The following is a 12569-nucleotide window of genomic DNA, read 5'->3' on the forward strand; positions in this document are numbered from 1 at the left end:
GAAACTCTTCCCACACTGGAAGCAGTGGTATGGCTTCTCTCCTGTGTGTATCTTCTGATGCTTCTTTAGGTGTCCTGCTTCCTTGAAACTCCTACCACACTGGGAGCAGAGGTATGGCTTCTCTCCTGTGTGTATTCTCTGATGCTTCTTTAGGTGTCCTGCTTCCTTGAAACTCTTCCCACACTGGGAGCAGTGGCATGGCTTCTCTCCTGTGTGTATTCTCTGATGCTTCTTTAGGGATCCTGACTCAGTGAAACTCTTCCCACACTGGGAGCAGTGGTATGGCTTCTCTCCTGTGTGTACTCTCTGATGCGTCTTTAGGTGTCCTGCAAACCTGAAACTCTTCCCACACTGGGAGCAGTGGTATGGCTTCTCTCCTGTGTGTATTCTCTGATGGCCATTAAGATGTCCTGCATTCCTGAAACTCTTCCCACACTGAGTGCAGTGGTATGGCTTCTCTCCTGTGTGTATTCTCTGATGGCCATTAAGATGTCCTGCATTCCTGAAACTCTTCCCACACTGGGAGCAGTGGTATGGCTTCTCTCCTGTGTGTATTCTCTGATGCCTCTTTAGGTGTCCTGCATTCCTGAAACTCTTCCCACACTGGGAGCAGTGGTATGGCTTCTCTCCTGTGTGTATTCTCTGATGCTTCTTTAGGGATCCTGACTCAGTGAAACTCTTCCCACACTGGGAGCAGTGGTATGGCTTCTCTCCTGTGTGTATTCTCTGATGGCCATTAAGATGTCCTGCATTCCTGAAACTCTTCCCACACTGAGTGCAGTGGTATGGCCTCTCGTCTGTGTGTATCATCTGATGCCTCTTTAGGTAACTCATAAGACCAAAACTCTTTCCACACTGAAGGCAAGGGTGAGTCTTCTTTCCTCTGTGAGTCTGTCGGTGTGATTTCAAGTGAGTTGAACAAATGAAACTCTCACTGCAATCTAAACAGGGACGGGGCCTGCAAGTGTGACTTCTCAAATCCTCTGGCTCATAGAAACTACTGAAGCAGTCCATGCAGTGGTGATTCTTCTGTCTTGAGCTCCTCCGCCTGTGTTGTTGATGATTTTCTGATGCAGTGGAGCTGGGCCCACTGTCTGAGTCTGGGTTGGAACTCTCTCCTGTAAGAATAGGAACATGTACAGGATTAGATGTCTAAGTCTGGGTTGGAGCTCTCTCCTGTAAGGATAGGCACATATACAGGATTAGATGTCTGAGTCTGGGTTGGAGCTCTCTCCTGTAAAAATAGGAACATATACAGGATTAGAAACAACATGAGAACAAGCAGTGCTTCCATAGACTCAGCAGTTCCAGAAGAAACACAACATCTCTGGTGTCTGCAGACGCTGTGGGAACTCAAGGTTGTCAGAGTGTGTTGATATTACAGCAAATGCAAATGGAACATAATCAATGTTTCATGATTAACAATTGACAGCGACACTTGATCACGTGCATATCTGTACGTAGTGCAGGCTAGTTTGGAACAAAGCCAAAACCTCATTTCATTGGTGTAATAATAACTTATAATAATAATGTATAATAACAATTTCACTGTTTGCTTGCCTGGGTAGCCAGTCAGAAATATTGCTAGCTTAGATTATGATTTATTTCGAACTAAATACAGACTGTAACTAAATACAGACTGTAATTTCAACTGAGAAGTAACTAGATGTCATGTTGTCTGTTCCATCAGAGAACCTGGATACGGACAGTTCCAGAAGTAACACAACATTTCTGGGGTCTGCAGACACTGTGGGATCTTGAAGTTGTCAGAGTGTGTTGATATTACAGCAAATGCAAATGGATACATAATCAATGTTTCATGATTAACAATTGACTTAAATCATATTTATTGTAGGCCTACCTTTGACGACTACCTTTGTCAACAGTAGTAATTCCATGATCAGTCAGAGAAGTTTGATAAATTGTAACAACTTTTGTTTGAATGAACAACTGCTATGGAGGAAATCATGGAAAAAATCAAAATCAAAATCAATGTTTGATTGCGTACACCGCTAAATATCTGCAGTACCCTTTGAACTACAGAATAATTTGGCCTGGCCTCAGACAAAAACATAACATGAACTCACCTTCCTCACCATCTTCATCCACCAATTCATCTTCTCCTTGTTCCTCTTTCATCTTCACATCTTTATCCTCCACTTCCTCTTCTTTCACCTTCACATCTTCCTTCTCTTCTTCTCCTCCTTCCTCCTCTTTCACTCCCACATTGAGTTCCAGTGTTTGACTGCAGTATTCTAGCTTCACTGCCACCATCGTTGGACCCCACGTTGTGCTTTTGTGGACTGAAGAACCACAGCCAGAACCAGGGGACTCTGTGGACTTGGGTTCAGAAATAGTAGCTGGGCTGTGAGGTGGATCTGTGTAGTGTAAACAAATGAAGCACAAACAGTCAAGGGTCAATTTCACAAACCGTACTAAGAAACGTTATCATCATACTCACCAGACTCTTAACTTTTTACTCTGCTAGCTATGCTAGCCTGGGAACGTTGGACATTATTTGAGAAAATTACGTTTGAGGTTGTCATGGAAACAAACGCGCAGATTGTGGCGGGAAAGCAGTGCTTTGTTGTCAGGTGACCAGAGAACCTGGATACGGACGGTTCCACGGTTCATCTCTTCACAGAAAACTTCAGCACATGTTGGCCTAATTTAGAGCATTCATTGACATTTGAGACGAATAACAGCTGCCTGCAGTACAGACACGGGTCATGTGTTCCTTACCTGCAATATTCACCGGACATCGACGTTTATAAACTTGTTATGATCGACCTGCTGAACTTCTTCACGACCAGGAAGAATACTAGAAGGCTTAAGGGAACTTCCGGTTTTTCGGAAACTTCAAAATAAAAGCTCGAAATATAAAATGTCTGAAAACGTTGATACAGATACTATTGAGATGGCATCCTCTGTACTCCTGTTCTGACGGTGACAGTGGGGTGGGAAATACGCCCTCTGGGTTAGGATTAGGCCATTAGACCTGTATAGACTGTATATTCTTTAGTACTTCTATTTTATTTTATTGGATTTTAAAACTTATTGTATTGTTGCACTACTCTGTGGCACTGTCACTTTTGCATTTCACTGTATACTTGTATGCACGTGACAAATAAAGAATCTTGAATCTTGAGACCAGCCTCTCCTGGATTAGGCCATTAGACCAGCCTCTCCTGGATTAGGGTTAGGATTAGGCCATTAGACCAGCCTCTCCTGGACTACCTCATGTCATTGTTTAATTACTGCTTCATTGTTGCACTGTTGAGGAGCTAACTTCCCCACAGCATTTCATGACACCGTCTACGGCTGTTCTGTGTACATGACAAATACAATTTGATTTGATATGAATGATGCTGTAGGTAAATGAGTGAATGTGTAAGAAGAGCCAGACATTTTGTAAGGTCTCAACTGAGGCCTTTATTCCAATATCACAAAGTCATCATGAACAACAGTTACTGTAATTTTGAAAATTACATTCAGAAAGTGCAGTTCACCCAAAACACAGGTAAACTTTCAAAAGCCTGTTAATCTATTTTCTTTTTACACAATCATGTTGAGGAATCATAATACATTTGTGATTGTTTCCCCAAGACATACATACTGACATTAGACATTTGTAGGATCCATTTCCAGTCTGGCAGTCCCCCGTCACAGACTCCCTACAGCTGGACATGTTGGTCTATAAAACATTTAATGAGAGGCTGCTGCTCCCCTGACATAGATTTATTTACATAAATATTTACATAAGACTGAGGAGTATGAAGAGAGTGAAGCATCAGAGAATACACACAGAAGAGACACACAGGAGCAAATTTGATTGACACAACTTTCTACATCACCAAAATTGATAATTCAAGGTGCTGTAAGTATATTTTTGACCCAGCAGATTTTGTCACATTTTCAGAAAACCCATAATAAATTCATAAACGAACCAAACTTCATGAATGTTTTTTGTGACAAAGAAGTATGTGCCCCAATCAATCCATCACAGAAAAATAAGAGTTGTAGAAATGATTGGAAACTCAAGACTGCCATGACATACATGTTCTTTACAAGTCTATGTAAACTTCTGACCACAACTGTACATCTGTGCCATAGCTTGATTTTATGTTGTTTTTGTTTACAATGTTTTCCCCAATTGTTTTTTAATGCTTTGGGGGGTTTATTTTCTTATCATTGTTGTTGTCTCATTTTCACTGTAGACTGTTGGTCTTATGGAAAATGGTGAAATGCAATAAAAATATTGATCATAAAAAGAGGGATAAACCTGTGCAGAGAGCTATTTATATATATGTCTATGGCTGACAGTGAAGCGAGGAAAGGCTCCCTATTGGGAGAGCTGGAGTGAAAAGAGAATCTTCTCTGCCCCCTGCTGCACAGAGGAACACACTGCAGGCAAAATGTTAGTTGGTTATGATGACCAATCACCAGTGGGCTTGCGACCAAACGTTTGGTAGATGCTAAGTGGTATCTGCTGTGTGTATTCTCTGATGCTTCTTTAGGTTGCCAGAGTGATTGAAACTCTTCCCACACTGGGAACAGTTGTATGGCTTCTCTCCTGTGTGTGTTCTCTGGTGTATCTGTAGATGTCCTGACGCAGTGAAACCCTTCCCACACTGGGAGCAGTGGTATGGCTTCTCTCCTGTGTGTATTCTCTGATGCTTGTTTAGGTTGCCAGAGTGATTGAAACTCTTCCCACACTGGGAACAGTGGTATGGCTTCTCTCCTGTGTGTATTCTCTGATGCGTCTTTAGGTGTCCTGACTCAGTGAAACTCTTCCCACACTGGGAGCAGTGGTATGGCTTCTCACCTGTGTGGATTTTCTGGTGTCTCATTAAGGATCCTGCGACACTGAAACTCTTCCCACACTGGGAGCAGTGGTATGGCCTCTCTCCTGTGTGTATTCTCTGATGCTTATTTAGGTGTCCTGCCTCATTGAAACTCTTCCCACACTGAGAGCAGAGGTATGGCTTCTCTCCTATGTGTATTCTCTGATGCCTATTTAGGTGTCCTGCCTTCTTGAAACTCTTCCCACACTGAGCGCAGTGGTATGGCCTCTCACCTGTGTGTATCCTCTGATGGGTCTTTAGGCTGCTCATAAAATCAAAACTCTTTCCACACTGAAGGCACTGGTGAGGCCTCTCTCCTGTGTGTATCTTCTGATGCCTCTTTAGGGGTCCTGCATGCCTGAAACACTTCCCACACTGAGTGCAGTGGTATGGCCTCTCATCTGTGTGTATCCTCTGATGGTTCTTTAGGCTGCTCATATAATCAAAACTCTTTCCACACTGAAGGCAAGGGTGAGTCTTCTCTCCTGTATGAGTCTGTGGGTGTGATTCAAAATGAGTTGGACAAATGAAACTCTCACTGCAATCTAAACAGGGACGGGGCCTGCAAGTGTGACTTCTCAAATTTTCTGGCTCATAGAAACTACTGAAGCAGTCCATGCAGTGGTGATTCTTCTGTCTTGAGCTCCTCCGCCTGTGTTGTTGATGATTTTCTGATGCGGTGGAGCTGGGCTCACAGTCTGACCATGGGTTGGAGCTCTCTCCTGTAAGGATAGGAACATGTACAGGATTAGATGTCTAAGTCTGGGTTGGAGCTCTCTCCTGTAAGGATAGGAACATATACAGGATTAGAAACAACAGGAGAACAAGCAGTGCTTCCATAGACTCAGCAGTTCCAGAAGAAACACAACATCTCTGGTGTCCGCAGACGCTGTGGGAACTCAAGGTTGTCAGAGTGTGTTCATATTACAGCAAATGCAAATGGATACATAATCAATGTTTCATGATTAACAATTGACTTAAATCATATTTATTGTAGGCCTACCCTTGTCAACAGTAGAAATTCCATGATCAGTCAGCGACGTTTGATAAATTGTAACAACTTTTGCTTGAATGAATGAACAACTGCTATGGAGGAAATCATTGCCAGTGCCCTTTGAACTACAGAATAATTTGGCCTGGCCTCAGACAAAAACATAACATGAACTCACCTTCCTCACCATCTTCATCCACTAATTCATCTTCTCCTTGTTCCTCTTTCATCTTCACATCTTTATCCTCTACTTCCTCTTCTTTCACCTTCACATCTTCCTTCTCTTCCTCCTCTCCTCCTTCCTCCCCCTCCTCCTCTTTCACCATCACATCTTCCTTCTCTTCCTCCTCTCCTCCTTCCTCCTCCTCTTCTTTCACTATCACATCTTTCTTCTCTTCCTCCTCTCCTCCTTCCTCCCCCTCCTCCTCTTTCATCATCACATCTTCCTTCTCTTCCTCCTCCTCCTCTTTCACCATCACATCTTTCTTCTCTTCCTCCTCTCCTCCTTCCTCCCCCTCCTCCTCTTTCATCATCACATCTTCCTTCTCTTCCTCCTCCTCTTTCACCATCACATCTTTCTTCTCTTCCTCCTCTCCTCCTTCCTCCCCCTCCTCCTCTTTCATCATCACATCTTTCTTCTCTTCCTCCTCTCCTCCTTCCTCCCCCTCCTCCTCTTTCACCATCACATATTTCTTCTCTTCCTCCTCCTCCTCTTTCACCATCACATCTTTCTTCTCTTCCTCCTCTCCTCCTTCCTCCTCCTCCTCTTTCACCATCACATCTTTCTCCTCCACTCCCTCTCCTTGCTCTTCTTTCACCATCACATCTTCCTCCTCTCCTCCTTCCTCCTCCTCTTTCACCATCACATCTTTCTCCTCCACTTCCTCTCCTCCTTCCTCCTCTTTCACTACCACATTGACTTCCAGTGTTTGACTGCAGTATTCTAGCTTCACTGCCACCATCTTTGGACCCCACGATGTGCTTTTCTGGACTGAAGAACCACAGCAAGAACCAGGGGACTCTGTGGACCTGGGTTCAGAAATAGTAGCTGGGCTGTGAGGTGGATCTGTGTAGTGTAAACAAATGAAGTACAAACAGTCAAGGATAAATTTCACAAACCGTACCAAGAAACCTAATCAGACTCTTAACTATGCTAGCCTGGGAACAAAAAAGAGGTTGGACATGATGAATTGTTACGGGCTCAACACCAAGACAGTTAACTAGCTACAACACCAAGACTGTTAACTAGCTACAACACTGTAACAAAGTCCGTTTATACACAGAGGCACACGCAGTATCACGATAAGGGAATTGGTCCCGTTTATTCATAAAGTAATCCGTCACAACTGTTTGGGCTTTCCAGCCTCGTCAAAAGTCTCTCTCTCCCGTGTCAGCTCTCAACTCTCCTTGCCTCGCCTCGCCTACTGAAATGGCAGAAGCACACACATCTTAAACATTCGCCGACGAGACTTCATTTGCAGCAGGTGTGCAACAAAGTCTCGCCGACACAACCCCGGCCACGGTCCTGTAGCTCCCTCTACAGGCCGAACGCTGCATGTCCCCCCACATACCCCCACCGCCCGACACAGGCCGGGGACCCGACGGCCGACGACCTACTCCCCCCCCCCTGCACGGGAGAGGAAGTCTGCCACGACCATCTGCGCCCCCGGTCTGTGCACGACGGAAAAGTTGAAGGGCTGCAACGCGAGGTACCACCGGGTGATCCTCGCGTTTACATCCTTCATGCGGTGGAGCCACTGGAGGGGGGCATGGTCGGAATAGAGGGTGAAGGCGCGACCCAGCAGGTAGTAGCGGAGGGTGCCGACCGCTCACTTGATGGACAGGCACTCCTTCTCCACGGTGCTGTACCGGCCCTCCCTTGCGGCTCAGGTACAGCACCGGCCGGTCGGCCCCCTCCACGCGCTGGGTCAGCACTGCTCCCAGCCCTCTATCCGACGCGTCCGTCTATAGGGAGAAAGGGAGGTTAAAATCAGGCGCATACAGGACCGTTTCTCCACAAAGAGCCCCCTTAAGGGCCTCGAACGACCCCTGGCACTGGCCCGACCATTGGACTGGATCCGGGGCACCCTTCCGGGTGAGGTCCGTCAAGGGACTGGCCAGCTCTGAAAACCCTGGTACGAACTGGCGGTAATATCCCGCCAGCCCCAGGAAGGCCCTCACCTCCTTCTTTGTCTTGGGCCGGGGAGAGGCGGCGATGGCCGCAGTCTTTTCAATCTGCGGTCGCACCTCCCCCCGTCCCAAGTGGTACCCCAGATACCGGATCTCCCTCCGCCCGATCACGCACTTCTTCGGGTTGGCCGTCAGCCCCGCCTGCCTCAGGGACCGCAGAACAGCAGCCACACTCCGCACATGCTGTGGCCAGGTGTCACTGTGAATGACAATGTCATCTAGGTAGGCCGCAGCATAGGCGGCGTGCGGCCGCAGAATATGGTCCATGAGGCGCTGAAAAGTGGCTGGGGCTCCGAACAACCCGAAAGGGAGCACGGTGAACTGGAATAACCCGAGCGGAGTGGAGAATGCCGTTTTCTCCCGGGACACCGGCGAGAGTGGAATCTGCCAGTATCCCTTCGTACAATCCAATGTCGTGAAGTACCTGGCCGTACCAAGCCGGTCCAAGAGCTCGTCGACCCGGGGCATCGGATATGCATCGAACTTGGAGACCGCATTAACCCGTCTATAATCCACACAGAACCGTATAGCCCCATCTGGCTTGTTGACAAGCACGATGGGGCTACACCAATCACTGCGGGACTCCTCGACCACACCCAGCTCCAGCATGGCTTCCAACTCCGTGCACACAACGTTTCGTTTGTGCACCGGCAACCTATAGGGACGCGTGCGCACCGTTAAACCCGGCTGCATTTCTATATGGTGGTCGATGAGCGTAGTCCGACCGGGCAGGGGAGAGAACACGTCAGCGAACTTAAGCTGCAAATCTGCAACGTCCGCGGCCTGGCTAGCAGAGAGATGGTTATCAATATCGACCGGAGTGCTAACTTTCGATTTTGGGACTTCCGGACCGAACTCCTCTCTCTCCGGAATTACCGTAGCCAGAGCAACCGTGACCACGTCGTTCCATTTTTTTAGGAGATTGACGTGATACACCTGCAAGCTATCCCCCCGGTCCGAGCGTACAACCTCATAATCCACGTCCCCCATGCGACGTGTGACCACAAACGGCCCTTGCCACTTCGCGAGTAATTTCGTGCTGGAGGTGGGTAACAGTACGAGCACCTTGTCTCCCGGTGTAAACTCTCGTAGGGTAGCCCCCCTGTCATACAGGCGTTTCTGACGCTCCTGGGCTTGCAGCAAATGCTCACGTGAGATAGCCCCTAGGGCGTGGAGCTTTGTGCGCAAGTCGAGGACGTACTGGATCTCACTCTTACTGTCGCTAGACCCTTCCTCCCAATTTTCTTTAAGCAGGTCTAGGACACCCCGGGGCTTACGCCCGTAGAGTAATTCAAACGGGGAAAACCCGGTGGAAGCTTGGGGAACTTCCCGCACCGCAAACAACAGGGGATCTAGCCATTTATGCCAATTCCTACTATCCTCGTGGACAAACTTCCGGATCATTGACTTCAAGGTCCGATTGAACCGCTCACAAAGGCCGTCAGTGGCCGGGTGGTAAACACTGGTTCGAATCGCCTTGATGTTCAACAAGCCATACAGTTCCTTGAGGGTGCGTGACATAAAATTAGTGCCCTGATCGGTGAGAATCTCTTTCGGGATTCCCACGCGGGAGATGACTTGAAACAATGCTTGCGCTACACTCCTGGCAGAGATATTGCGCAGAGGTATTGCCTCGGGGTATCAGGTGGCGTAATCTATCAAGACCAACACAAATCGATAACCCTGTGTGCTCCGGTCAAATGGCAATCGCAATGCGGTCGAACACCTAGACGGCTACAACACCTAGACGGTTAACTAGCTACAACACCTAGACAGTTAACTAGCTACAACACCAAGACAGTTAACTAGCTACAACACCAAGACAGTTAACTAGCTACAACACCAAGACAGTTAATGTAGTGTATTTTGCTCTGACCAGAAGAAGGCCTGATGTGTTATGTATAAGCCTACAGTATTGTGCACTTAAAATGTTGCAGCATGCAGTTGGCCACTGTAGATTGAGGAGACAGTACGGGATGGTACAGGAGAGATAGTGTTGGGAATAGCCTTATTTGGTAAAGGGTATGAACATCACCACCGTATAGGTTGAAAATGTCTAGAATAATGTAGACCTGGGATTTCCATGCCCAAATCTGGAAGATAGTACATGCTGTTCTGTAAGATAAGGCATGCTGTATGGTATACAGTCATGAGAAAAAATTAGGACACCCTATGAAAACCTTTGTCTTCTTCAACATATTCAAACATATGGACATTTGATATTCATTTGAACAATATTGAAAAATTGAGGTAATATAACTAAACAAATACAACTGAAACAAATTATTTAAAAAATGATTGGTAAAATGTAATTAATAGAAATGCAATCTTCTTGTGAGGAAAAAGTTAGGACACCCCCACATTTAGTTCCACTTAAAATAACCTGTTGTTATAAACCAAATTCTGCATAGTTAATTTTGAATAGTGTAGACTGTGAGTGTGGAGGAGGTAAGAGTAAACCAACTACCAAATTTATAAATCTATGTATACGTAATGAAACCGTTAATGAAAATTTAACAATCAAAGCAATATATGTCAGAATTCTATTGTTCTGGGTTGGAGGCCCTCAGGGTTAAAGTCCCTGTAAATTCTATTGTTCTGGGTTGGAGGCCCTCAGGGTTAGAGTCCCTGTAAATTCTATTGTTCTGGGTTGGAGGCCCTCAGGGTTAAAGTCCCTGTAAATTCTATTGTTCTGGGTTGGAGGCCCTCAGGGTTAGAGTCCCTGTAAATTCTATTGTTCTGGGTTGGAGGCCCTCAGGGTTAAAGTCCCTGTAAATTCTATTGTTCTGGGTTGGAGGCCCTCAGGGTTAGAGTCCCTGTAAATTCTATTGTTCTGGGTTGGAGGCCCTCAGGGTTAGAGTCCCTGTAAATTCTATTGTTCTGGGTTGGAGGCCCTCAGGGTTAAGGTCCCTGTAAATTCTATTGTTCTGGGTTGGAGGCCCTCAGGGTTAGAGTCCCTGTAAATTCTATTGTTCTGGGTTGGAGGCCCTCAGGGTTAGAGTCCCTGTAAATTCTATTGTTCTGGGTTGGAGGCCCTCAGGGTTAAAGTCCCTGTAAATTCTATTGTTCTGGGTTGGAGGCCCTCAGGGTTAAAGTCCCTGTAAAGTTTATTGTTTTGGGTTAAAATCCCTCAGGTTAAAGTCCTGTAAATTTTGTTGTGTGTTAGAGTTAATCTTGTTATGAATGGAGAGCGTATGGGACCAGGTTGTGTGAGTAAGTAAAGCATTGAAGCTGACGGAGGTGAGAGCGTTTGGAGAGTAATTGTGTTTGAAGGTAAAAGAAAGTGACATACTGATGAAAACATATTGGTGTAAACTGTTATAGAAATTGTGCGAGAGTTTTCTCTACTGTTGTTGTGGTTGTTCAGTAAGTGGGAGGCCGGCCCCACCCTGAAAAGTTTTCTTTGTCTCGTTACTTCCTTAAAACAGAGCAACTAGTGTTTTGGCTTCATCTAGTGTTCAAGTTCAGCTTTATTGATTAGCTCCATTTAATGTTCATGTTTAGCAATTATTGATTAGCTCCAACTAGTGTTTATGTTCAGTAATTAATGATTAAGCTCCATTTAATGTTTATGTTCAGCAATTACTGATTAGCTCTATATAGTGTTCAAGTTTTGGAACTACTGCTTGACCCCATCTATACAGGCCGCTGATTGACACTAATTTGATTAAAATCAAAATTCATCCACACATGACCAGCATGGTGGAAAACTATGTGACAGAATGTGACACATGCAATGACCACGACCCAAAATGTCCCATGGGAAAGTTCCCAGTACCAGACGCACCATTCAAGGACATCAGATATGGGTGCAGACAACAGAGTGAAAGGCTACAGATACCTACTAGTAATGGTGGATAGGCTCACTAAGTGGGTGGAAGCCACTCCCTGTAAAAAAGAGACAGCCAGCACTGAAGTAAAATGGCTAAGGAATTAACTCATTCCCAACCAGTATGCCACGACACCAGATTGACATGGCTAGATGCACTTCCCCTAGCACTGATGTCGATGAGGAACTCACCAAACAGCAAAACACATCTAATGCCCCATGAGTTGTTGACAGGTCGCTCAAATGCCAGGTCCTCCAAGAGATGGAGGCCACCTGCCGTCCTTAGACATTTGGCAAATGAATTGCAATGACTACATGAATGCATTGACTAACTTGTCTCGAGTTTTGTCTAACCAGGTACGGCAGGTGGAGGCAGAGCCAGAGACCGCAACACCCAAGACTCCTGTTGTAAAGGTTTGATTCACACCTTAAGGGGTGTGAAAGGAGGGTTTTGTTGAGGATTTTTTTTTTAATAAAAAACTATTTTTGGTTCACACCTTAAAAGGTGTGAAAGGAGGGTTTTGTTAGAAATTATTTTTTATAAAAACAGTTTATTATTGCTATAATAAAAATACATTACTGCAGTGTGCTAAATTTACTAATGTGATGGCCTGTTGATAAATGAGATGAATCAAGCATTAGTCCCATAGTACGTTAGATTAATACATGGAGAGGTTAAGCCAGGTCATCAAGAAAGATGTTGCAACACACGCTT

The 12569-nt window shown here is 45.7% G+C and overlaps 1 protein-coding gene across 1 annotated transcript; it reads right to left on the bottom strand.

Annotated features, from left to right (window-relative positions):
* Nucleotides 1–3501: 3501 nt before the first annotated feature.
* Nucleotides 3502–6161, bottom strand: LOC310821980 (uncharacterized protein; the record flags this gene model as incomplete). The annotated part of the gene is made up of 2 exons (XM_083694269.1): nucleotides 3502–5566; nucleotides 6014–6161. The coding sequence occupies 2 exons, from the start codon at nucleotides 6159–6161 to the stop codon at nucleotides 4476–4478; spliced, it is 1239 nt and encodes a 412-aa protein (XP_083550395.1). The 3' UTR covers nucleotides 3502–4475.
* Between the last annotated feature and the right edge of the window lie 6408 nt (nucleotides 6162–12569).

Source organism: Argentina silus (genome assembly GCF_951799395.1).
Source record: "Argentina silus genome assembly, chromosome: 22".
NCBI lineage: Eukaryota > Metazoa > Chordata > Actinopteri > Argentiniformes > Argentinidae > Argentina > Argentina silus.